The sequence below is a fragment of the Balaenoptera borealis genome, assembly GCF_965194805.1.
Source record: "Balaenoptera borealis genome assembly, chromosome: 13".
Taxonomy (NCBI): domain Eukaryota; kingdom Metazoa; phylum Chordata; class Mammalia; order Artiodactyla; family Balaenopteridae; genus Balaenoptera; species Balaenoptera borealis.
In genome coordinates, this window is record NC_138870.1 from 1,515,699 (window position 1) to 1,539,804 (window position 24,106).

Consider the following 24,106-nt stretch of genomic DNA (forward strand, 5'->3'; position numbering starts at 1 on the left):
TTTACACAGGGAATTATTCTGGAAGATTTGTCTGAGTCTGTTTAATAATCAAAAAAAAAAAAAAAGAAAAGAAAACAACTTGCCTATTTGTAGCCTCCGAAGTTTTATTATTATTTTTTAAAAATATTTTGGCCGTGCCATGCTGCTTGCGGGGTCTTAGTTCCCTGACCTCGGACTGAACCTGTGCCCTCGGCAGTGAAAGCGTGGAGTCCTAACCACTGGACCGCCAGGGAAGTCCCCAAAGTGCTTTCACATACATGCTCTCATCCCCCGACTTCTCTCCCCTCCCTTTCCCCCTCCCTCTCCTTCATTTATTCAAAACCAATTTTGTGCCTTTCCCGGTTTTGGGGTGGGGGGCAGCTCTTGTCTTCTGTGGGTCCTCCACTTAATTTCTCCTATTGTGTCCCTAGTCAACCTTTGACCATTTTTCTGTTAACCTTTTCACTGGAAGGAAGACCTGGGTGATGAGATGAGTTGCTGAAACGAGGTCAGAGACCATCCCCCGCGTCAGATTCCCCGTGTTCCCCTGGCCGTCCTCCCCTTCGGAGGATGAGAGCGTCATCTGAGAGTTAAGGGCGTTTCTGTGAGTCTAGGAAACAGGACGAGAAGGCGAGAGGGACGACCCGACCGAACCAACGTAGACATTGTTAAGAAATTTATTTGCAATTCTTGTTTTTTGGTTTTTTTTGGTTTGTTTTTTAAATAACATCATTCCTTAGATAAAAATGCAATCTTACAGGAATATACATAGCGTCTCACACAGAGATGGCCCTGAAGCTCTTCTCTATTCCCTGGCGTTTCTCGAGGTGAGAAGGGACCCAGGCGAGGCCGCTGACTTGGGGTGATTTGATGATTACAAACTGTACAACAGTATTTACAACATGAGGCTGTGAAGCCACAGGGCCCGGAGGGAGATGTACGGGACGCAGGGGGTGGGGAGGGGAATGGGCGCGGGGGCGACGGCGGGGGCACCGACCTCTGAGAACGAGCATGATTCGGTGGGTCGGAGGATGAAGGAGGTCCGAGCTGGGACGAGAGGTGAGGGGGGTGGAGGGGCTGCGTCCGTACCTCCCGCACGGAGGACCTTGGCTTGGTAGCTCAGGGGCGTCAAAATAAAACAGGGAAATTGTGACAGCGATAGACACTCTGGCGCCTCACCAACCAATGGGGGGCCCGTCACCCTGATTCTTAGTGGACGTGTGTTTTCCACGGTGGTTCTCTCTGCTACGTCACAGACTAGTCCAGACCTGCTCGTGTCTTGGACATCCCAGTCTCCAGAGCCAGACCTTGTTCCCTCAAGGCTCTGGGAGAACAGTGGAGGGGGGCGGGCAGGGAGGTCAAGGCCAGACTCCGAGGGTGGGTGGGATGCCCTTGACGTGCCGGCAGCAAGGGGCCTCGGCATCTGGGTCTCCGGGGCCGCCTTCTGAAGGAGACCTTGGTGCTGGATTGTTTGTTTACAAACCGTCTACCCTTGAGTCCCAAGTTCTGTTTTTCCCTTTCAAGCCTCGGCCTGGTGTCTCCAGGGTGGGACATCTTGGGGGAGGGGGGCTTGGAACCCAGCGACCCGTCTAGGGGCAGGGGCCTCCCCCGCCCCCTGCTCTGGGCTTTGGGGCCCCGCAGGCCACGCCCTCAGGAGCCAGGGCAGCGGGTGGCGACCGGGGCCGGGCCCCCTCCTCCCTCACGCCGGCCCACAAACCCAGGGGCACCGAGGATGGCGGAACGGGAGCCGTGACTAGGAAGCACTGTGCCCACCTCCGTGTCTCCTACAGACGTGGCCCTGCCCGGAAACAGACAGCCTCTGGCCCCAGAGCGGCTCAGATGCGAGCTCGGTGAAACATTTTCTCACTCACGAGTCCTCCCAGCTGGCGAACTGTCGTAAGTGTCTGATTCACGTGGACCAAGTGCCACACTGCCCTTCCAGGAGCCGTATCCAAGTCACACTACTTATTCGGAAACCTGGGGGCCTGGATGCCCCCCAGGGGGGAGGCGCCTGCAGCAAGGCAGCCCCGACCCACAGGAGGCTGTGGGCTCGGCTGACGTGGCATCCGAACTCTTGTCCCGCTCTCCAGCCCCCACCTGGGCGCCCCTGATTTAGGGGAGAAAGGGAACGTCCACGGATGACCCACCTCCGACTGCTCTCAGGGTTCAGTGATTCGCCCAGCTCAGCCTCACGGCATATTCCATATATTCCGCCGCCGTCGCCACTCCCCCTTCAGAGAGCCCACAGGGAGGCCGTCCCAAGACACCAGGGAGCCCCAGGGGCTTCGCTGCCCGCCTGCTGTGGGCCAAACCTCCTAAAATCCTGGCAAGAAAGAATTTTGACTTTAGGAGTGGTGGTATTTTCTCCATGAAGAGAAATGATATTTAGTTCATAGTAGAATTCAGTCCGGACGGCACATTTCCACCTACGGGAGCACCTCTGCTTCTCTCTCCAGTCAGCACTCAGCCTCCCGAGAGGGGGACAGAGCCAGGCGTCTTGACCCCAGCCCGAGGGCCAGCGCCTGCCCCGTCAGGGTGCGTGCGCGTGGACGAGAGCGTGTGTCGGTGTGCGCGCGTGCGGGGTGCAGGTCTCTCCCCAGCGATGTGGAAACACATTTACCTGATGGCTTGCTGCCTGGCCTCACAAAGCAGGGTTTCGTTGGAAACAAAAATAAATAAATAAATAAAGTTAAAACCAGAAATGGCTTCACGAAGAAACTACGTCAGAATCTGCTCACAGGCCCCCTCTCACTGAACCGGGGGAAGAGGGCAAACGGGGGGCTGGGGAAAGGGAGGGAGGCCCACGCTGCTGCGGGCGCAGCTGCCAGGAGAGCTGGGCGCTGGCTTCCTGCGGTGACCTCGGGGTATCCCCCCAGCCCGCCTGTCGCCCCACTGGAGCCCGTGGCCCACACGCGGGAGGAGTGCCCGCAGAGAGGGGGACAGGGCGGCAGACACCCCAAACGGCCAGAGACAGTGGTTTGGCTGGGAAAACAGCACCAGAGCAGTTTTATTTTTCTCTTCTTCTACGGTCGATCTTGAGGCCTCAGCCTCTCCGCTGTCCTGGCCACGGCGGGCAGGCACACCGGACACTTCCTTCCACAAAACGGGAGCAGACACAGGGGGTCAAAACATGCCCCCTTTTGCCCCAGTTTCCCTTCGGTTCAGTGCTGGCACTTTCCGCAGACCAGAGCCTGGTCTTGAAAAAAACAGACCTGGCCTGGGCTCTGGTTCGACTGACCAGTGGCTTAGAGGGTCGACACCAGGTTGCCCTGCCCTTGGCCTCTTGGACAGCGACACACCCGTCCTTCCAGGTCTCGCTGGGTGTGGAGATGCCACCCCCATCCTCAGCAATGCCTGTGACGATGGTCTGACGAGGCTGCAGGCCTCAACCACCCGGCCTCCTCCCTGTGCTGGTCTAAGTTCCGTTCTGTTTCTTGGCCTGTGGGGTGGGGGGCACATACTATCAACTGGCCCCTGGAAAGCAGCCCTCACCCCCTCGACGACCTCCAAGCTCCTCCCTTTCAGGGGCTCTCCTTCCTCAGAAAGACATTACATTGGCCTTGGAGGGTGTGGTGCCCTCAGCTAACTGATGGGGAGACGGTGTGGCGGGAGGACGGCCGGGAGGAAGTGATGGGCAGCTCAGGACAAGTCCCTGGAGCTCGGAAGCCGCGGCATGGAGGAGGATAAAGACGGGTAAGGCAGAGCCTCGGGTCCCAGTCAGACTGAGAAGATGAGGGAAGAGACGGGACGAAGAGCTTCTGAAGCAAAGCAGAGAAAAATTCACGGATCAAGCCAAAATCTGGGGGAAATGTCTGCATTTTAACCCAAGACCAAAAAGAACCTTGTAGGAGGTGGGGGGAAGGAAACAGCTGGGAATCAAGCCAAGCACATGAGTAACTGTGAGATTAAGGTGGAAACAAGAGGCCGGCCCATCAGGGGACAAACGCAAACCAGCTTCACCAAACTCTGAGCCTAAACTCCTCAAGTCCTTCAGGTCCTTGGCCATCACGGCTTTTCTCCTGCCGCTCAAGGGTTTCAGAAGACACAATGGTTCTGCTTTCCAAGGTCATGGGAAGATTCTGTTTTGGGCGCAGAGGTGGAGACCACACTACGGATGAGGCTTGGGAGGATGGGAGTCGCGTGTCCGTCCCGCCCTAGCTGGTCCTGAGCTCTGGCCCAGGAAGACCCCTCCCTGGATGGGTCTTCCCGACAGAGACAGAGCTGACGGCAAAGGAGAAGCACGCCTGCAGTGTGCGCGGTGATGGGGGGGGGGAATGCACTTGGCGGAGCCCTGGGAGGAGCTGGCATAAGCCCAGCACGAGCCGGTCGCTGAGATTTGGTGACACAGACGAAAAGCCCAAAAGGAAAACAGGAGACAGCACGAGAAGGCCGAGTGTGTGCCGGCGTGTGTGAGGTCAGCTAAGAGTCCACAGTTCTGTCCAGGGGCCAAATGCACAGCGAGAGCTAGCTATCGACCCCCAAGGGCCCCGCTCTCCATCAGAACTAAAATCCTAGCAGCCGCGGCACACAGTTAGGGAAACGGGACGACGGACCTGAATGTAACTCCTGCAAGACCTCGATGGCACCAAGAAGGAGCCCAGAGACTGGCAGGGCTGGGCTTGGAGGCACAGGGAGCAGCCCTTGCGTGTGTCCACCCGGGGGCGTGCGCATCGGTCCACCACAGGAAAAGTCATCTTCGCGGAGCAGCGGGCACTGCCCGGCTCTGACTTTAAGTTGCTCATGGAAGTCAGCGCCACGAAGGGCTGAGCGAGCCCGGGGCTGGAAGAGACTCAACGGGGAAGGTCTGGATGACCGGTTGGGTCCTGCTTCCCCCGAGTCGGTCACTGTTGGAACCTGTTTGAAGGATGTAGCACCCGGGTGATGTCCAGGTGGATGCAGGGGCAGAGAGACGCCCCCGCAATGCCTCCGGCCCTGCCCTCACCACGAGTTCCCCGCGTGCCGCCCGCCCCCGGCCCTCGTCCCTCCGTGGCTGCCGTACCGCGAGGGGTGGGCTGGAGGAGATCCTGCTCCAGACTGAGTGAAAGGTGGAGAAGCGAGCAGGACGGACTTGGCTTTGGACGGACAGGATGTCACCTGCTGCCTGGCTCCGGTCCCTGCTGTCCGGCTGAGGACCCCTCCCCTCCACCCTCCCGGTCAGCGGGCGCTTCCCTGAGGGACGCTTGTGCCAGGGCGGGGGGTGGTGAAGGTAAGGTCAGCCACCTTTCCCGGGGGGGACCCGGTGATGAAAGAGGCTGCTCAGGGCGCCTCACGGCCCCTCACGGTGCAGGGCTCTCCCCGGAGAAATTCCAACTCTGAAAACCAGGGCAGAGCAGACAGAGTGATGCTGGGAAAAGACGGGTCCTGATCTCTCAAAGCAAGATACGGATGCACCTATTACCCCGTCTGGGGAAAATTGAGGGAAACGGAAGAGAACACAAGATATGCAAAACAGTGAAGCCCAAGCCTGCGTCGGGACCCACACAGGTAGTGCCGGCACTTGTCACACAAATGACAAGAAAAGCTGTCCCCTTTTTCCCCAGCCACACGTAGAAAAGCACTTAAGAGCTCAAAGGTGAAGCTTGTCACACTCCAAATACAAAATGATTTACTTACATGCAGCAAATATACAAGAAGTGAATCCAAAAACAAACTTAATTCATTATATTCGCTTGGCACAATTGCAATTCAGTTTTAAAAAAATATTTGTAAAATACTGAGACTGACCTGAATTCAAGTATAACGGTCTCTTCAGCAGAAACACCATCAATGCAGTAAAACATTACACGGAACAAATCGAAGCAAAACGCCTTCTGAGTTTCTCCCTTAAATTTCTGTGTGGTTTTTTTTAAACACAGTTTTAATGCCAACACAACTCACAACTGTATTTTTAAAATGAATATTATTGCATTGTTTTTGCATATCTTGTGGGACAGAAAATGCAGAGTTACTGATTCCCGTTTCAGAAGCAGAGACAGTGGTTTGCTTTTGCTTTCAAACGGCCCCAGATTCAGAGCTCCCCACCCTTAAGCCCCAAGGGGAACTGCAGGCGGACTGGCGGCCCGGGCGCGCGTGGCTGCAGACTCAGCCCACGCCCGCACACACACAACCCACCGTACACACGGCACACACACTCGCAGAGACCTCGTGCTGCTTCCTCTCTCGGTCACACGCTACTACACACATTTGTGCAAGACCCTACCAAGTGCATTGCTGATCACCTTTAAATTATGAAACCAAACAGAAGAAATCTTGTCGCTACCTAAGGAAATGATAGCAAACTATTGGGCATACACAACGGCTGGTAAAACTCTCCCACGGCGGCTCTATCGAATCCTCCGTAGAAAAGGAAACCACGACCGTTAAATAATACAACAAAACTGAACCCGATTTACATTTGCAAAAGTGAAACCGGTAAGGTGGGTGGCTGCAAAACTCTGTAAACACCCTTCTCCCTCCCCTCCCCCTGGGAAAACAGAAGTATAAAAAAACGAAACCCCCCAAATGAAAACTGCAACATGCGGTGAAGAAAAATGTCAAACCCCCAAACAGAAGAGCGCTGGACAGACGCTCAGCACCACCGGTCTTGTCCCGGCGGGCGCGCCCCTCCCCCGGCGCCGACGGAGTGGCGTGGCTGTGACCATGGCCGGGTGGGAAGGGGGTCCAGACACGGGTGGCGCAGGGGGCGGTGGCCAGCCTTGGCTTGGAGCTGCAGCGCCCCCCCCCCCCTTCCCAGGGCCCGGCCGGGGCCTCCTTCCTTCCGTGAAGGCACAGGGCCCTGGCTCTATGGCGACAGTGAGGCTCATACAGAATATGTGCAAAATGAGTTCTTGACAAGCAGAGTTGAAAGACACCCGTTTGGCGTAGGGTCCTTTGGGCGAGGGCTGAGGGAGCCGAGGCGGCCGCGGGGGGCCCCCTCCCTGGTGCCCGTGCCCTCCCCCCACCGCTCCCCGCCGGACTCGGACCGCGGCTGCTTCTCTCCCGGCCGCCGACTCGGTCTTGTCCCTACGAAATGAATGAAGACGCTGTTCCGGTTAACTCCAGGTCACGAGAACAGTGAGGCACTTCTGAAACGGACCCATTAGGAACATGGAGACAAATAAAAACCCGGCATCTCCGGCCCGGCTGCTACAGGCTGCTGGCGAAGGCCCTGCTGTCCCGGGGCTCCTCTCCGCCCTGGCGGGGCTCGGGGCTGGGCGCCCAGGCCGCGTCCTCCGCGCCCCCCTCTCGGTCTGGCCCCGGGTCCCTGCAGTTTGCACACGGGAGCAGGGTGCCGTTGGGGCTCTGCCGGGCGCCCCCGCTAAGGATGTTGTCGGCCGCGCTCTCCATCTCCTCGATGGTCATGTCGCAGGCGTCGGCCAGCTCCTGGGTGGTGGCCTCGAGGAACTTGGGATCCTGAGCAAACTGCCCCAGTCCTTCTGAGATCAAGACCTGGGGGAGAGGGGGCCGGGACGGCGTTACTCCCGAGCCCGGCTCTTCCCTTCGGGGCCGGCCCAGGGGCTTCCGACTGGTCACTGCGGGAGGAGAGTGTGTGTACGCGCGTGCGTGTACTCCTGTGTGTGTGCGCATCATGTGAGTACACGTGTGTGTGCGCGCACCCGGCAGGAGTGGGACGGAGCGCCCCTGCGGGCACTAGGGGCGTGCGGGCCGGAGGAGAGATGGCGGGGCGGGGGCACCGTCATCAAACGCAGGCAACCTGGGTGCACGGAGGCCACGGGGGCCCTGGTCCTTCCCTCCCACCCACCCGGCGCCCCAGGATGCCCACGTGACTCTTTCCAGGAAACCTTCTGTCTCCTCTGGTGACACCTGGCCCAGTGCCACTGGCTGCTTTTATGGGGGTGAGGATCCCGGGGAGGATGCGTGTGTGCGTGTGTGTGTGTGTGCACGAGCACGCGTGCATGTGCAGGACACACCCGGCCCCTGCCCGCTCTGTCCCGAAGCGTCTGCCCCCTTCCTGGTGGCCTCGGGGAGCAGTCAGTGAGCCTGGAATACACCGCCCCTCCCCCGCCCGCTCCCCACCTGCCTCGCCCGCTCCTCCCACCCCACGTGCCCCCACGGCCTCCCCCCACCCCGGGCCTGCTCCCCACCTGCCTCGCCCGCTCCTCCTGCCCCACGTACCCCTACGGCCCCCCCCCTGCCCGCTCCGTACCTGCCTCGCCCGCTCCTCCCGCCCCATGTGCCCCCCCGCCCCCCCCGCCCGCTCCCCACCTGCCTCGCCCGCTCCTCCCACCCCACGTGCCCCCACGGCCCCCCCACGGCTCCCCTGCTCCCCGGCCAGTGTGACCACCTTTCCTTGGCCGGGCTAGGCGCTCACGCGGACTTGAGACCTGACTGAGGGTCTTTCTGGCCAGGAGACTTGACACCCCCCAGGGCCCCTCCACTCTGCCCGTGGGGCCCCTGCCCGGCCCGTGTGGCTCGGCCTACTCACCGCCTCCACCAGGCTGCTGGCGCTGCCGTGGAAGGGCCGGCCCCGGGGCCCCGCCGGGCTGGGCACAGTGAGGGACACGGGCCGGGCCCTCCGGATGCCGCCGCCGGCCCCGCAGGGCGTGGGCTCCCCGGCCCAGGGGCCGCAGTGGACGGATGGGAAGCTGCTGGTGAGCTTGTCGCTGGACTCGGCCCCCTCCAGCCGCAGTGTGGGCACAGGCCGCGGGGGCCAGGCCGGGCCTGGCGTGGCAGGGGGCGTGGCATGCGGCGGGGGGAGGGCGCCAGGGGGATGGCTTCTCTGCAGGAGGGGGCTCAGGCCCGCCACCGCCAGCGCCTGTGGACATGACACGAGAGTGCGGGTCAGGGGGCCTCAGCTGTGTCCCACTGCCTGGCGCTCGCACCCTCTCGGTCAGGCATCCGGACCTGGGGCCGGTCTCAACCGCCCTAAATAGACTCTGTGACCATCAGTCTGCGGGGATCTTTCTCCTCTAAGCTCAGAAAGCCAAGGGCCAGGGGGATCCAGGTCACCTGCTCTCCAGCCCTGGCCCCGTCCCCCGTGAGCCACGGATCCTCTCCACCTGCTCTGACATGACGGGTCCAAGGAAGCAACACTGCCTGGTGGGGAGGCTCAGCCCGAGGGGCAGAGAGGGGGGGAACGTGGGCGCAAGGGTCAGAGGGCAGCTCAGAAGCATAAGGGGAGGCTGTAAATCGAGGGAGGTTTTCCTTCCAGCACGATAAGCAGAGACAGGTGAAATCAGCTTCTAGAAATCTCTCAGAGAAGCACACGCGGCATCCCGCAGCCTGCTGGCCTCCCTGCCCACTGCTCTCGAGGGCCCCCAGTCTGGGGTCCTGGGTCCCTGGGGATCTGAGGGAAGTGTAAGGTTCTGCTCGACATTCCAGAAAGCCCTGTGGAGACCACGCATATTCGTGCGACGGCACACAGGCTGAGCAAAATCGTGTATTTCCTTGAGCAGAAATACCATCGCCCTGGCAGAGCCGCGCTGGCTGTCTTATGCCGACTGTAAGCTTTGATTGGCACTGAGTGCCTTTGGGGATAAAAAAGTCATTTAAAGCAAAGGCCCGTGGTAAGGGAGTATGTAATCACGGAGGTAAGAAGGTGGGGAGAGTCTAGTTCAGACCCTAATTGTTTAGCTGTTGGAAATCTCCATCAGTTCCAGGGTCCTAAGAGCAGCTTGATGCTGGGGTCTTGGATTTCGCCATCTTTTGGCATCACCCAGGCCAAGAGCCGGTTCAACTACTGAATCTGCCTGGACCCGCTTTCCTGACATCACCCCTGTCCCTGACCACGCTGCTGGAACACTCTCTGGTCATTTCCATATTCCAGTGGGTGGATTTTTGTGCAGCTAAACGTCCAGGTGTCTTATGGCTCTAGGTATGACCGCATCTGCCTGTCGTGTAGCCATTTCTGGGGAGGGAACATCTGGCCACTGGGAGGAGAATCCTCAGGCCAACCCGGAGCAGCTGGTCCTTCCGGCCTCCAGAGGGGCTCCTGCTCCCCAGGGCCTCCTGGGTCTCCCGCCCGGGAGAGCACGGTCCTCGTGTGGCAAGAGCCCCCTCCCCGGGGGCTGTTAGGGCCAGGGGTGGGGACACAGTCGTGGTCTGGACAGGAAGGCTGACGGGCATCTGGGGGATTTGCTGCACGATCATCACGGGGTTGTCTAGCCTGCTAGGTGGTGGCCTGTGGCCTGTCCCAAAGTAGGGGGGCTACCTGATGGTGAACGAGATGCAGGGGCAGGACTGTCTTCTGAGAGATGTCTCCCCCGGGATTCTTCTGTCGCTTCAGACACTCAAGGTGGAAGGAGGCCCTTCGACCTGCAGAGCAAGTGATGGGTCAGCACAGAAGATGACACGGGGGACTTCCCTGGTGGCGCAGTGGATAAGACTCTGCGGTCCCAATGCAAGGGGCTCGGGTTCGATCCCTGGTCAGGGAACTAGATCCCACATGCATGCCGCAACTAAGAGTTTGCATGCCACAGCTAAGGAGCCTGCATGCTGCAACTAAGGAGCCGGCGAGCCACAACTAAGACCCGGCGCAACCAAATAAATAAATAAATATTAAAAAAAAAAGGGAGAGGAGAAGCTGACACGGCCCCGCCGGCTCACACCGAGGGAGGGACAAGGATGTCCCCTCCCCCCGCCCCTCCCTGAGATGCCGCATTAGCACACGTCCAGCCCGGGTCCAGCCCAGCCGTGGGCCACTTGAGCCCCACGAGGTGACGTTCCTCAGTCACCCCTGTGTGCCTGGCCACCGTCATGGGGGAGTGGCCACCTTTAGAGAGAGGGTCTGAGGTTACCTAGGGAGGCGGAGCGCAGGAAGCCCCTCTTCGGGGAGAGACGGACGTCTCTCCTGTCCTCCTCGGGGGGCGCCAGCTGCCGATTCTCGTCGTCCTGGTAGGAGAGCCTGCAGCAGAGGACACTGGGCACCGTCACCTCCGGGCAGCCTGCTTTTTCCCTTAGTGAGGGGACCCCACTCTGTGCTCTCTAAAGGCCGCGCTCTCTGCTGTCACAGGCGTTCCCGCTCCTTCCGCCTGTGCCCCGTGTGTCCCCCCGCACTTGTGATTCGAGGCAGGGGGACCCCCGCTGCTGAGAAAGCTGGAAACAAATTCTGGGCCTGCAGCTTCTCTCCGCGATGGCGTGCTCACAGGCGGGTGCCGTCTACCACGGCCACTCCCGGCGCGAGACCACGCTCGTGCCCGCTCGCTCTCCGGGCCAGCCCACCCTTGGTCAGCAAGAGCGCGAACATGCGGTCATCGGTGAGGGGCAGCTGCGGGCCCTTGGGGGTGTCTAGTGAGTCAACAGCTGCTGGGCCTTCTAGCGGGGACTCGGTGGCCCAGGGCACACGACAGACGTGCCCAAGGGCTGGACTCGGGTCCATGATTACCTTCCCCGAATCCGCTGCACCCGAGAGCCTCTGTTCTACCTTGGCCTGGGCTATTTCACTGAAAAAAGCCATTGTAGCCCCTAAGCTGATTTTGCAACCCCTAGTGGAGCCGTCTGCACCCCAGACGCCCGCGTGTGTTCTAAGCCCTTCGTGTCACAGACGAGGCCACCGCCTGTGCCTGGCGTGACTCCATGTACTTTGAGGACAGAGCCTGTGCTCCTGGCGTGCTGTCTGCAAGCATTTGCAGACATGCAGGGAAGGTTCTGGACAAAACCCACCATGCTTGCCTCTCACGTGCAGCTTGGTCACCCTCCCTACTACATTTTCTTCTTATCCAGACCGTAACCACTCTTGAAGACCCAGCTTCTGGGTGACCTTGTGCCTGGTGCCTCTCTCCGACCTTGACCTTCTCTGAACGTCTGTACTCTCGCTGTTTGCACCACTCTGTGAGCAGCTACTTAGGAAATCTTTATTTTCCCCCTCTGAGATCCTCTTAGCTCCTTAACGAGCCTGTGACCTCCCTTGGTTGCCGAGGCCGGTTCGTCCACCATCTAGCAGAGGGCCTGCAAGCACCAAGCACGCACTAAGAGCCCAGACGGTGGGAACAGATGCTTTTCTTGACTTCTCGGGTATGTGGCCGTGTGTTAATCTGCATCCTCTGAACAGCGAAAGCTGAAAGGGCTGGTCCTTCCTTGTGATAAAGTGTTCCTCTCAGGAAATCTTCTAACACAGGTTCAACTTTGTGAACGCAACTCACAGTCACAAATACATTTTATGGGACTTGGCAACAAATGCTTCACAAAATAATACCACCTTTGTGACTTTGAATACGCTATTTCCTATTGTCCTTTTCTATCCTATTCTATGCTATTCTGTGCTATGATTTCTTTTAAAAGTGTTGATTGTAACTGACTAAGCAAATGTCACAGCTTCCTAATGGGTCTGGATCTGCAGTTTAAAAACCCTTCTCTTAAAAAATTCCGGCTGTGATGGAAATCTCAGCTATGGCTGACAACAGCGCCCTCTGCTGGCAGCTTTATTATAGGCAGCTTCACGAATATTTAATTGTCAGTGTGTACACGCGTCAAGAAAGCCTAGGAAACAACGTTTAGCAGTTTTCCTGAAAGCATCGTGTCATGAGGAAGCACCAAGCCAACCAGGGGACCGTGTCTATGAGGGTGGGGGGCTTCCTCTGCTTTGAAGCTGCCAGAGGAGGATTCCAGGGACCCGCCCGTCACCCCCTACCCTCCCCTTCTTGGGCAGCCTTGGAGGGCAGAGCTCACATCTCCGTGGAGATCAGGCTGGGCTCGCTGCCGTACTCGGCGTCCTCATCCGCCCTCAGGTCACAAGTCTCATCCCGCGGAGCCTCCTCCTGACACACCATGGCTATCAGGCTGTCCCGGGAGGGGCACCTAAAGTGTCCGGGGTAGAGACAAAAGTCAGCAACCGCCAGCCCCTCCCCTCCCCCCAGCAGGTGAGGCATCACACACACACACACACACACACACACGACCACTGATGGAGCCGAGAAGTGTTACCATAAGGGTTCCATGCGGGGAAGGGCCTCCGGGTTAGGATGCAAGGGGATGTGAGTTCTGACCCGGTTCAGTTACCCTCTGGGGTAAGTCATGTAGCCCACCCATGACTAGTGTCCCCACCAGTAACACCGTCTGCCTGCCCGGCTCAGGGCCGGCTGCACTATTGGGGGGAACTAGGGAGGGGGTGGTCCCTTCCCTCTACTGCAGACAGCCAGGCCTGTGGGCATTTGTTGGGCAGCGCTCAGGACTTCCTGGTGTCATACGTGACATGCTCTTGATTTGGTGTTGACTCCTTAGAGCAAAGCACAGAGGAGAGGCCTCACAAAGGGGTTCGTTCTTCTGAGCAGTGGGGAGTGAGCCTGGGTCCCCCTCGAGCCTGAGCCCCCCTGAGCTGGAGACCCTCTGCACCCGAATGTGCCTCAGACTGAGCTGCTTCCCCTCCAGGCCCTGGTCTTCTGCTCGCTTGGTCGTGTGCTCTTCAGCTCTGGTCTCCGCCCTCCCTTTCCTGTCTGTGTCCTGCTTGGTGCCTCCCTCCACTTTTCTTCCTACAGGTCCTGAGTGCTGGGGCCCACTTTATGCTCAGACCCCCAGGGCCTCTGGGAAATATTCCAGCGTATCCTCTCAGATCTGGGTGCTGGGTCAGTGTCCAGCTTTGACCCTGGGCCTGCGAGCCACTCAGGGAGGGTCCGGGCGGATCTCTGGGGGAGGCCCTGACCGACGGTGCCCTCCCCGCAGTTGAATGACACAGCAGATGCTGAATGCTCTTGCTGGCGTGGGAGGGGCGGGATGTGGAGGAGCTTGGTGAGGCACAACGCATGAGCTGGAGACGCAGAACGGCGCAGGCCAGCAGCTCCACCCCTGCGGGCTGCCATGTGCAGGACGTGAGGCCAGAGCTGGGGCCACCGCACTCAGCCGTGAGCTGCGACGGGCGGGACACGGCCCAGGCTGGAACCTCGGCTAACGCGGGCGTGATGAAGGGACGTGAACACCGGGAGGCTGGGAGCTGGCCTCTGGGATGAATGCAGCTCAGGACACTTGTCCAGGGATTTAGAAAAGATCACTTCTGGATCTGAGCTGGAGGGGAGGAAAGGAGGTCTGCCCCAGAAACGGGGCTGCTGGGGGCTGCTGTCTCGCTCAGAGGGGCAGCTCAGCTAAGGGTGAAGTGTTCAGATCCTCCCGGGCCTGGGAGCCCGGAGCTGCTGATATAAATGAGGCACTTCCCGAGGCCCAGAGCGTGGAAGTAGGCGCCGACCGCCCCAGCACATCATAGCAGTGGGTCCTGGGGCACCAGGGAGCAGTGGGTGGGAGGAAAGAAAGGGACAGGAGCCGGGAGACGCCGTCAGGACTGCCAGGAATGATCCCGCATGGGGGCAGAGCAGGCAAGCGCCCAGCAAACGGCCTCCTGCCTCCAGAATGCCCCCTCCCGGGGACGAGAAGGGCACAAAGAAGAGGGGGTGGGCCTGCCCCATCCCCTGGGGGCCCAAGGCCAGGTTTGGGCAGAGACTTGAGAAAGGCCCAGGGGACGGAGACGGTGGTGTCCCCAGGATGCAAACATCTCGGGCATCGGAGCCAGGGCCCCTCTGCTCCGGGGGAGAGAGCAGAGAAGGCCCCGTCCCGAGGCGCGCGCCTCGGGACACCTGCCGGCCAGTGGGGCCACGGGGCCTCCCGAGCACGGCTGCAGGACCCGGGAGGCCGCGTTGGCCGCCCTCTGGCCAGCAGCCTCCACCCCAGCTGGAGGGCTGAGGGGTCAAATGCTCCTCCCCAAGCCCCTGCCGTGCACCCCCTTGCTCACCTCTTGGAGCTGAGCCTCCACGAGGCCCCCTGCACCCGGACAGCGGGGGACAAGGGGGGCCCACGGCCCTCCACGGTGCTGACGCTGACGGCACCGGGCTGGCCGGCGGGGCGGGGGCAGCGGCCCAGGGCGGTGTTGTTGGCGTTGTTGATGTTGGCGTTGGAACCCATGGACGAGTAGCTGCTGGGGGTGAAGGTGGAGTCCACCAGTTTCTCGTGGGAGGGCGACTCCGCGTCGCCCTGGCTGGTGCCCGCCTTGCTGATGTGCAGAGGGCGCTGGGTGGTGAAGGTCTGGGGGAAGGTGCTCCGGCTGTCGCTGGGGTAGTAGCCCACGTGGTTGCCGAACAGGCCGCCGGCCCTCTGCAGGCGAGACGGAGGGGTGGGTGGGTGGGGGGTGGCCCGCCCACGGCCGCCTCTCCTTCTCCACCTGGAGCTCAGCCCCGCCGGGCAACACGTGGCCGAGTCTGGGGTGGAGACCCTTCACTGCAGCAGTGGGGCATGTGAGGGCCGAGGGGTGGAAAAAGGGGCCCGAAGGTTCTAGTGGGATTTAAAAAAAGGAATCCAACTGGCTCACTGAGCTAGGAACTACGTTGGCCAAACGGTTCTGAGGATAAGAAGGGCTTAGTTACTACACCAATTACACTTTGGCCTCCTTTCCCCTGGGAGAGTCTTAGATTTCAAATCAGGAACCAGTGTTTTCCCCCGACTTCCCCCCTTGTCCCGGGCAAGTGGACAAGTAGCTACCTGCAAGGCTGGGGGTCTCTTGGGGTCACACTGACATGCTAGTGTGTCCCCGAGGCCATTCAGTGATGGACATTTCACAGTGACAAGGAGGAGGGTGGTGAGGACGGGACAGCCTCAGGGTGACGGGCTCCTCTCACCCCCATGTTTCCACCGCCTGGGAGCCTGCTGGGGCCGGGAGGCGGGGTGAGAGGCCCTAGCGCAGTTCTGGGTGGTAGCGTCTCACTTGCTACAGGACTTTTAGCCAAATACTTTGGGGGTTCGTGAAGAGAGCTGGGTGCAAGGGCCCCGGAATTCCAGCAGGCACTAGTTTTCACTGTTAAAACTGATGGCAGGGGCTTCCCTGGTGGCGCAGTGGTTAGGAATCTGCCCGCCAGTGCAGGGGACACGGGTTCGAGCCCTGGTCCGGGAAGATCTCACATGCCGCGGAGCAACTAAGCCCGTGCACCACGACTACTGAGCCTGCGCTCTAGAGCCCGTGAGCCACAACTACTGAGCCCACGTGCCACAACTACTGAAGCCCGCACGCCTAGAGGCCGTGCTCTGCAACAAGAGAAGCCACCGCAGTGAGAAGCCCATGCACTGCAACAAAGAGTAGCCCCCGCTCACTGCAACTAGAGAAAGCCCACGTGCAGCAACGAAGACCCAAGGCAGCCAAAAATAAATAAATAAATAAATTTATAAAATAGATTAAAAAATAAATTAAATTAATTTAAAAAAAATTAAAAAAATATATATATATAAAACTGATGGCAGCCTCGGTATCCAGGAGGTGAGAGAGGAGGCCGGAGGGGGCTTTGGGGCATGGAGACCTCATGGTCTAAGTCAAGATCGCCACTGGCTTCCAAACCTCTGCTGCCTGATACCGCACATCTTCTGGTTTTTTCAAGAGAGGCTAGAAGTCTAGATTTTTATTTGAACGTGCCAGATTTTCCAGTGTTGGCAAACAAAACAGGTCTGTGGATTCGATGTGGCCCAAAGGCCAGCACCTTGCAACGTGTAATGTAAAAAGTCTCCTAAAAAGCATTTCCTCAGGAAAACGGCTCCCTCCCGTCTTCTCCAAGGGCCAGTGATGCTCTGTGAGCTGCCGGTCCCGGAGCCCCGGCTTGAGAAGGACCAGGCTTGGATGAGGTGGAGGGATGGGAGAGGGCTGGGGGGAGGGGCTGGGGGCGGGGAGCTGGGGTTCTGCTGAAGACTCAGGGCGTCCTCCCTGGACTCAGGACGCCAGCCCACCCTTCTGCTCCAAACCCAGCTCTACGGAGGCTGAAGTCCGTGGCCGGGGCACCCCCCTACCCTGAAGATGTCATCTTCCGAGGCGGCGGACACAGCCTCCTTCATGGCCTTGTCCAGCTCCTCTTCGGCGGTCAGGTCCCCGGAGATGGCCCGGCGGATCTCGGGCCCGAGGTCATGCAGGGTGCGCAGACCAGCCTGGAGCCCAGGGGAACGATGCGTGAGGGCCCTGGTGCCCCAGCTGCCACCCACCCGCCCCTGTGCTTCTCCCCGCAGCAGGCCAGCCTCCGGAGGTCCACGGGGGATGAAGGCACATTGGGAGGGGCTGTTTCGGGGGCATTAGCAGACCCCCCGGCCAACTCCCCGAGCTCTGAGGGCTGCGAGGCCACAGGAGGGGAGGGTCACCCCTGCAGCATCCACCTTGGGGAAGGCTCAGGGCCCTCAGGAAGGGACCCGCCTTCAGCCAGCCCGTGAGAGCCCTGGACCTGGAAGAGGCGAGAGGAGGGTGCCAGGTCCCCCGGGGGGGCGAGGACCCCTCACCTGCAGGGACAGGGCGTTCCTCTGGGAGGGCTTGCCCACCAGGCCCTGCTCCTTGCGCTTCTTGAATTTCCGGAAATACTCTTGGATCAGGAAAGTAGCGTAAAACTTGCCCACCGTGACCTCGTCATCTGAGAGCAAAGGGAAGACAGGGTGAGCAGGGCGTAAACAGCCGGGCTTGGCCAGGCGTCAGGAACCTTTTTTCAGCATCCACGCCTTCTTAAGTTTTCTCAATTAAACTTTTTGGAAGAGGCTCTCCATGCACGTGGTTCAAAAAGACAAAAATATACAAAAAGGTGTGTGTACAGTGAAGAGTCTCTCCCCCCACCTCTTATCAGATAACCATTCTCGTTCGTTTCTTATTTCCCCAGAGATTCTTTATGCAAATGTTTCCTGCAAATAAGCAAACATATTCCTATCCCCTCTTTTTTCACAGAAAAAGTAGCCTATTGTCAAAATTATTTCCCACCTTGCATTTTTTACTTAACTGACCTTGTCGATAAACTTTTTTTTTGATTCCGAAACTCCAGGTTCCCACTGATAATCACCCAGGCCCCTAAGGGCTAGCGTTCTGCTTAAGGGTTGGCGGGAGGGGTCGGTGGGAGGGGTGCAGGCTTCCCATCTTGGTTGGGGCTTTCTAACCCCGTGGCTGGGCTGGTCCCCAAGTGACACAAGACAGAATCAGCCTCCGTCTTGGGAACGAAGTGGGTGGTGAGAAGCGAGTGGGGCCCCGAGGGGAGCAGTTCATGCCCCACGTGGCGCCCCCCCTGCCCCATCTTCCGGTTCTTGGGGGAGGACGGGGCGGAAGGCCTGGAGAAGGCTGCTGGGTTGGATCTGGGGGCTGTGATGGCGCCCCTGCTCCTAGCTGTCTCGTGAGAATAGCCAAAACCACAGCTGCTTGCCTTCCGTCCAGCCGGCAGGGGCCCCAGCCCCACGTGGAGGGGATGTCCGAGCCCTGTCTGCCATGAATCGGGGAAGACTGGCCCTGGTGGGAAGTGTGGCCCCCTTGGACCTGGGTCCTGAATCCGCAGGGCTCTCACCACCAGCCCGGGGTCAGCTACTCAGCAGCTGAGAACCAGCTCCTAGAGCAGGCGTCACAGAACCGGGATGAGGATTAAGGGACATGGTGCGTGTGATGCCAGGCCGGGTGGTGCCCGTCCCCAGGCCGGCCTTCCTTCCGGGGGTGGGTCTCGTCAGGGGTAGCACCCCCTTTTAAGGAGTGTTTTGGGGATGTATGGGACTTCCTCAGTGTCACCGCGATTGTCACCATGCTTTGGGGATGCTGCTGGTGTTAATGGCGTGGCTCTGGATGTGTCCCGAAAAGCACAGCGAATACTACCTTTGTACCCTGCCAAGGTCGTGCCAGACGTCTGTGGGGGGACCTGCCGCTTATAACCACCTGAGCTAAGACCCTAACTTGGCTCCACGTGGGACCTGCACGGCTGTGATATTCCAGAGTTTCCCAGGAACATAACTGCTGTTCAAGTGGATGCAAGACCACTTTGTTTTGTTTCAACCTGAGCAAGAAGGGTTCACATTTCAGAAAACTGTATCCCTGATGGCACCGCTCCGTGAATGTGATCCCCACTGGGCTGGACCCCGTGATCAGTCTGCACTTACCCCACGTGTGTGCCCCAGAGGTGTCTGTACTTATTTAAAGATATTCCATAAGCCCTTACTTCAAAAAGACAAACGCAAAATGTCAACAATGTCAACACTGTTTGTTTCCTTTAAATGCAAACTTATTCATAACAGTGGGTGCAGACGAGAGTTTGGTGAGTTAACTAGAAATTTGGGCCCCTGAGTTGCCCCTGAGTATTTATTTATTGAAAAACATTTGATTTTAACATATTTCGTATTGAAGTGTTGTACTTACACTTTGGCAACTGTATACGGAGGACAGTTGACAGAGTCGACAAACACTGCCCTGGGAGGAACAGGAAGGGGCGTCCCGGGGGGCTCCTTCTCCAGGACCCCATCATTCCTAGAGCACCCAGCCTGGCAGGTTATGGGGAAAGCTCTACTTTGCAGAGTTTCCTTGAAGTTCTGCCAAACCTCCAGGCATCAGGGGGTCTAGCTCGGCCTCCACTGTGACCTCAGGCTTGGACCAAGCTCCAGCCCGAAAGGGCAGGCCTCCCGCAGCCTGGACTCAGGACTCGCACGCGCCCAGGGTGGGGTGACTCACCTCCCGCAGGCGGCACCACCTGGTCCAGCAGCTTCATGCTGGTCCGCTTCCAGATCTTCTTGATGATGGCCCGCAGCTCCTCGTTGGCCTGTTCCAGGTTCCCTGTGGGGAGGGAGACGCAAGGCCGACTGACCAGCTGCCCCTGAGGGCCTCCCGAGGGCTGGTCCTTCTGTGGGAGTGGTGGCCGCGGCCCGTGGGCTCTGCCCGCAATGGCTCTGACCCGTCAGCCCCATAATCTTCTCCCCCGGGGTTCCCGTTGTCCACCTCCGTCCCCTCTTGGCCGCTCTCCCCTTCCTCCCCACTTGCCGCTCGGCCGCCAGGGCAACCCTGCACCCCGCTTGCTGCTTCTCCTTAAGGGGGCCCCTGAGGCCCATGAGACTGCTGGGGCTGGATCGAGCTGGACGGCCACAGGGGCTCCCCCTGGGCCGCCAGGGAAACGTGGGCGACTGGAAGGAAGTGTGGTCCCCCCTGCAGACCCACGTGGAGCGTCCATGCTCGGGGCCTCTGTGTCAAAGCCCTTTGCTGAGTCTCCTGCTGGGAGGAGGTGGCAAAACCTTGGCGTGGAAGCAGAAACCAGAAGACAGGGGGTCCTGAGGTTGGGGGCTTCTCTGGGTCTCCTTTCTCCACTGGCAAAACAGGCTTAATTAGGGGCCTCTCTGTGCGCCTCTGGGATACTGGCCTTACAGCCCTGGGAGAGGAAAGCTGAGACCCGCAGCCGTAGGAGAGGACTGGGGGGCTGGCTCTAACACGCCCCCAGCTCTCTCCCACCACCACCAAGCACGCGCCCTGCATGGGCCCTGGGACCGTGAACTCGGGGCCTTACCCTGCGGTCGGGCTATGTTATACGGCACATGTGCCCTTAGGATGGGGAGGCTGTCCAGTGGGGCCTGAGCAATCCCAGGAGTGGATTAGCTCTTCGCAAGGAGAGGGTTCTCAGGGGCAAACTCCCAGTTATCAAATAAATATGTCCTGAGGACGTAAAGTACAGCATGGGGACTACAGTTAACAATACTGTACTGTATGTTTGCAAGTTGCTAAGAGAGTAGATCTTAAAAGTTCTCATCACAAGAAAAAAATTGTAACGTGAGGTGATGGATGTTAACCAGACTTGTGGTGATCGTTTTGCAATAAATACAAATATGGGATCACTATGTTGTTCACCTGAAACAAATGTAATGTTACATGTCAGTTACGACTCAATAAAAAATCACACAAAGCAACAAACAAACAAAAGTAATTCGCGATGGGGGCCAAAGACAAGAGAGGCCTCCGTGGCTGGGAGCAGGGCAGGTGCAGGGCTGCGTGCGGAGCTCGGGGGCCGAGGGGGCACAGCCGAGAGCCGGTCCTGCATCTGCAGCGAGTGAGTCTGCCGCCAGCCTGAGCAAGTCGGAGGTGGACTCTTCCCCGAGCCCCGGGAAGAGGACATGTCCGGGTCAACAGGCTGGTTTTGGCCTGGAGGCCCCATGGCTGGACTCCAGACCTTCAGAGCGGGAGCTGCTGGGGTGGGTGGTGACAGGCAGCGGGCGAGCACAGCAGGCTTAGAGGCCGGCGCCGGGGAGGTGGTCGGCGGTCCCGACACGTGCAGCGGGAGCCCTGATTGACACGACGCTCAGATACACTCGTCTTCTGTGGCGGGCTCAACGGTGCCCCCACGTTGACACCCACCTGCAACCTTAGGCGGCCTGTAGGTAGAAATCTTCGCAGGTGTATTAGCTGAGATGAGGGCGTGCTCATTGGGGGAGGGGACGACGCTCATCCAATGTGACTGGTGTCCTCGTAAGAGGAGGGGAGGCACAGAGACGCTCAGAGAAGACAGCGGGGGGTGGGGGGAGACGGAGTCAGGGACCGGAGAGACCCAGCTACGTTCCTGGGGGGCCCAGCACTGCCCTCACCGCCAGCCGCCAGGACAGGCTGGGACAGACCCCCTCCGCGCCTCCGGAGGAACCCACCCCGCGGACCGCTGGCACCTCGCCTTCAGACTTCTGGCCTCCTGACTGTGAGAGAATGAACTTCTGTTGTTTGAAGCCCCCAGTTTGTGATAATTTGTTACGACAGACCTGGGCAATGACACATCTACCAAAAGGGTCTGTCACTTTTCTCCAAGCCTTAATTCATTCTCACCGTGATCTACGTAACCTTGAACTTCATAACCCTTGCTTCATGTCATCTAAGTGTTTCAGGACATCTTCCTTCTGTATCCTGGGTTGACGGGCTTGGGACATTGCTGGTTCTCTGGAGCAGGTGCTAATTTCTCTCCAAATATCTCAGCTCACAGTCTGAAGGGTAAGGACCATGTGGGACTTAGTCTCCCAAATTTAGATGCTTTCTCCAGTTTCTTTATAGTTGCTTCTAAGAACTCACCTTTGTCTCCCGGACTTAGGAGTTTAACACGTTTGTTGCAGGCGGGGAGGGTGCTTGTCTCTGATGAAGGTTTGCCCCGAGTTGACGTTGTGGGCCCTTTGGGAACTATTCCTTTTTGTCTTTTCTTTTTTGCTTTGGCCGCGCCGCTTGGCATGCGGGATCTTAGTTCCCCGACCGGGGATCGAACCTGTGCCCCCTGCAGTGGAAGTGCGGAGTCTTAACCACTGGACCGTCAGGGAAGTTGCCCTTTTTTCATTTTTAAATTGTATTTTATGGTGGTAAGAACACCGAACATGAGATCTACCCATCTAGCAGAATTTAACGTGAACAATGCAGAATTCTGAGCTACAGAGGTCGTGCTGCTCAGCAGACAAATGTCTGTGTGTTTGAAGTTTCCTTTAATTCTTGGCTTGACTGGTCCCCGCGCGGCTGGCTTCTCCCCTGGTCTCGGGAGAGTGTTTCCTCAGGATGGGCTGGGCGTGTCCGGCTCTAAGGTTGAAGGTTCTTTGTCTGGGACTTGGTTTGCTCTGACGAGCATCTTGACGGTGCTGAGTCCTGGCTCCAAGGTCAGTGTTTCTCGTTCCTCCACGGGATGAAAATTCATATCCTCACTTCACATCAAAACTTAAGGACCACAACACGTTCCTTCCAGGAGTCTTTCTATCTTCCCTCCTTGAAAAAGAAAACCTTCCCTCCTGGATGGAATTGTAACCATAGTCATTGTGGAAAATTTGGAAAGTAACAAAAGTAAAGGAAGAAGGTAAAGGAAGTGAAGAGAAGTCACGGCTGATTACACCGCTCACGACAATCAAGGCTAACATGTGAGCAAACTTCCTTCCAGGTTTCCCCCTAGTCACACACACGCGTACACAAAATGTGTGTTCCATCCTTTTGTCGGCAGAAATAGGTCTGTTTACACCTGTTTCAGGTTGAGTTATGGCCTTGGCTACTGAGAGCATATTCTTCAGCCTTAGTTTCTTTTTAGTTCAGCAGCAGAACTTGAACTTTTACAATTTTTTTTAAGATTACCTCATTATTTTGACATGCATCTTGCTGGCCCTGTTCTTTTCCTTCATCTAGGATGTTTCTGTTATTTTCTGAAAGGATTTAGCTGAGAGAAGGCACCTCCTGGCTCGTCCACTGAACTGAATTCCACACGTCCCCACCTTTCTCGTTTTACAAATGAAGAAACTGAGGCAAAGAGAGACTCGCTGACCGTCACACGGTATCAGGGTCCAGTCCCCTGTTGCCCCGCCCAGCGCTCCAGCCTCCTGAGGCTCTGAGATCCAAACGTCAGAAGGGAAAGGTGACACTGCCAGTCCCACCTGGGTTTTCTCTAATTACTGTGCCGGTGGGTTTCAGACTCTGCTCACGTGCATCCCCCGCGGCTGGTGCAGGATGCACGTTCCGAGTTCGGGGCTGGGGCTGGGGCTGGGACTCAGCGTCTCAAACAAGCTCCAACTCCGCGAATCGCAGGAGGAGGCTGGGAGCTTTTGGGAAGCAGCTGCATCTCGTCAGGTGCACCTGTAGCCTTTGCAGAGCGGTTCAATCAGCCGTAAGGACAGCGGGTCATCGAAGCCAAGCTGCTGGCCACAGGTCCCTGTCGTACAACCTGGAAGACGGCCCCTCCCGCCAGGCAACACGGGGGAGCACGCCCCCCCCCCTTGAGGGAGCCCCGTATGAGGAGCACGGGGCCCTGAGGGAGCACAGAGGCTCTGACCCCCACCTGCTGGCTGGCTGAGCACCTGCATGTAGGTGGGCGAGGGCCGACCTCAGCCCCAGTCACCACGTCCGCTCTGACCCCTTCCCGACCGACACAGGAGTTAAGCTTGCAAGGAGAGTTGAACACTTGAGACCCACTCGCAGCCAGTGAAACCCCACTGTGATGGGGCTCAGCCCCGCTTCAGGTAACACTCACCTCCTGCTCTCTGAACTACACCCAAGGACTTCGAGGTGTCACCCAGGATGAGCTCTAAGAACTATGGGTAAGGAGGCCATTCAAGGAGCAAAGGGCACACGAGCAGACCTGGTACCGCTAATATCCCCAGAGGTGACAGTTACTGCGGGGCTGAGGCTCTGACACGCCGCAGGAGCCGAGCTGGGCTCCGGCTGGTCCACTAGGTCTCCTGGTGGCTCTCCCGGGGCCCCCGGACGACCTTACCTTCCGTTTTGATCCTCAGGGCCGTCCGGACCAGGGCAAACAGGGTGGCGTTGAACATGACCGTCCCATCGCTGTTCAGGGGCATGTTCATGGAGACCAGGCGCTGGGGAAGGGGCGGAGCTGGTCATCACAGCAGCCGGTTCCCAAAGGACCCTCCCGCAGAACCCCCGAGGCAGGAGGATGCTGAAGTGGGGTGGGGGGGCCTTGAAATGCGTGTGCGTGTGTCACCCCGTGTTTCCTTCAGAGTCTGAGAACACACT

General features: G+C 58.6%; 1 protein-coding gene across 7 annotated transcripts in view; it reads right to left on the reverse strand.

Moving 5' to 3' along the window:
- Positions 1–640: 640 nt before the first annotated feature.
- Positions 641–24,106, reverse strand: part of CACNA1C (calcium voltage-gated channel subunit alpha1 C) — a 556,614-nt gene continuing 533,148 nt past the window's right edge. For all 7 annotated transcript variants that reach the window (XM_082350478.1, XM_082350477.1, XM_082350479.1 and 4 more), the window contains 10 exons: positions 23,847–23,949; positions 19,325–19,426; positions 17,143–17,270; positions 16,666–16,800; positions 14,633–14,991; positions 12,586–12,714; positions 10,716–10,822; positions 10,130–10,233; positions 8,405–8,734; positions 641–7,407 (listed from right to left, as the gene is read on the reverse strand). In XM_082350478.1, the coding sequence (XP_082206604.1) occupies positions 7,105–7,407; positions 8,405–8,734; positions 10,130–10,233; positions 10,716–10,822; positions 12,586–12,714; positions 14,633–14,991; positions 16,666–16,800; positions 17,143–17,270; positions 19,325–19,426; positions 23,847–23,949 (1,800 nt within the window). In that variant the 3' untranslated portion in view covers positions 641–7,104. The remainder of the gene's footprint in view (positions 7,408–8,404; positions 8,735–10,129; positions 10,234–10,715; positions 10,823–12,585; positions 12,715–14,632; positions 14,992–16,665; positions 16,801–17,142; positions 17,271–19,324; positions 19,427–23,846; positions 23,950–24,106) is intronic.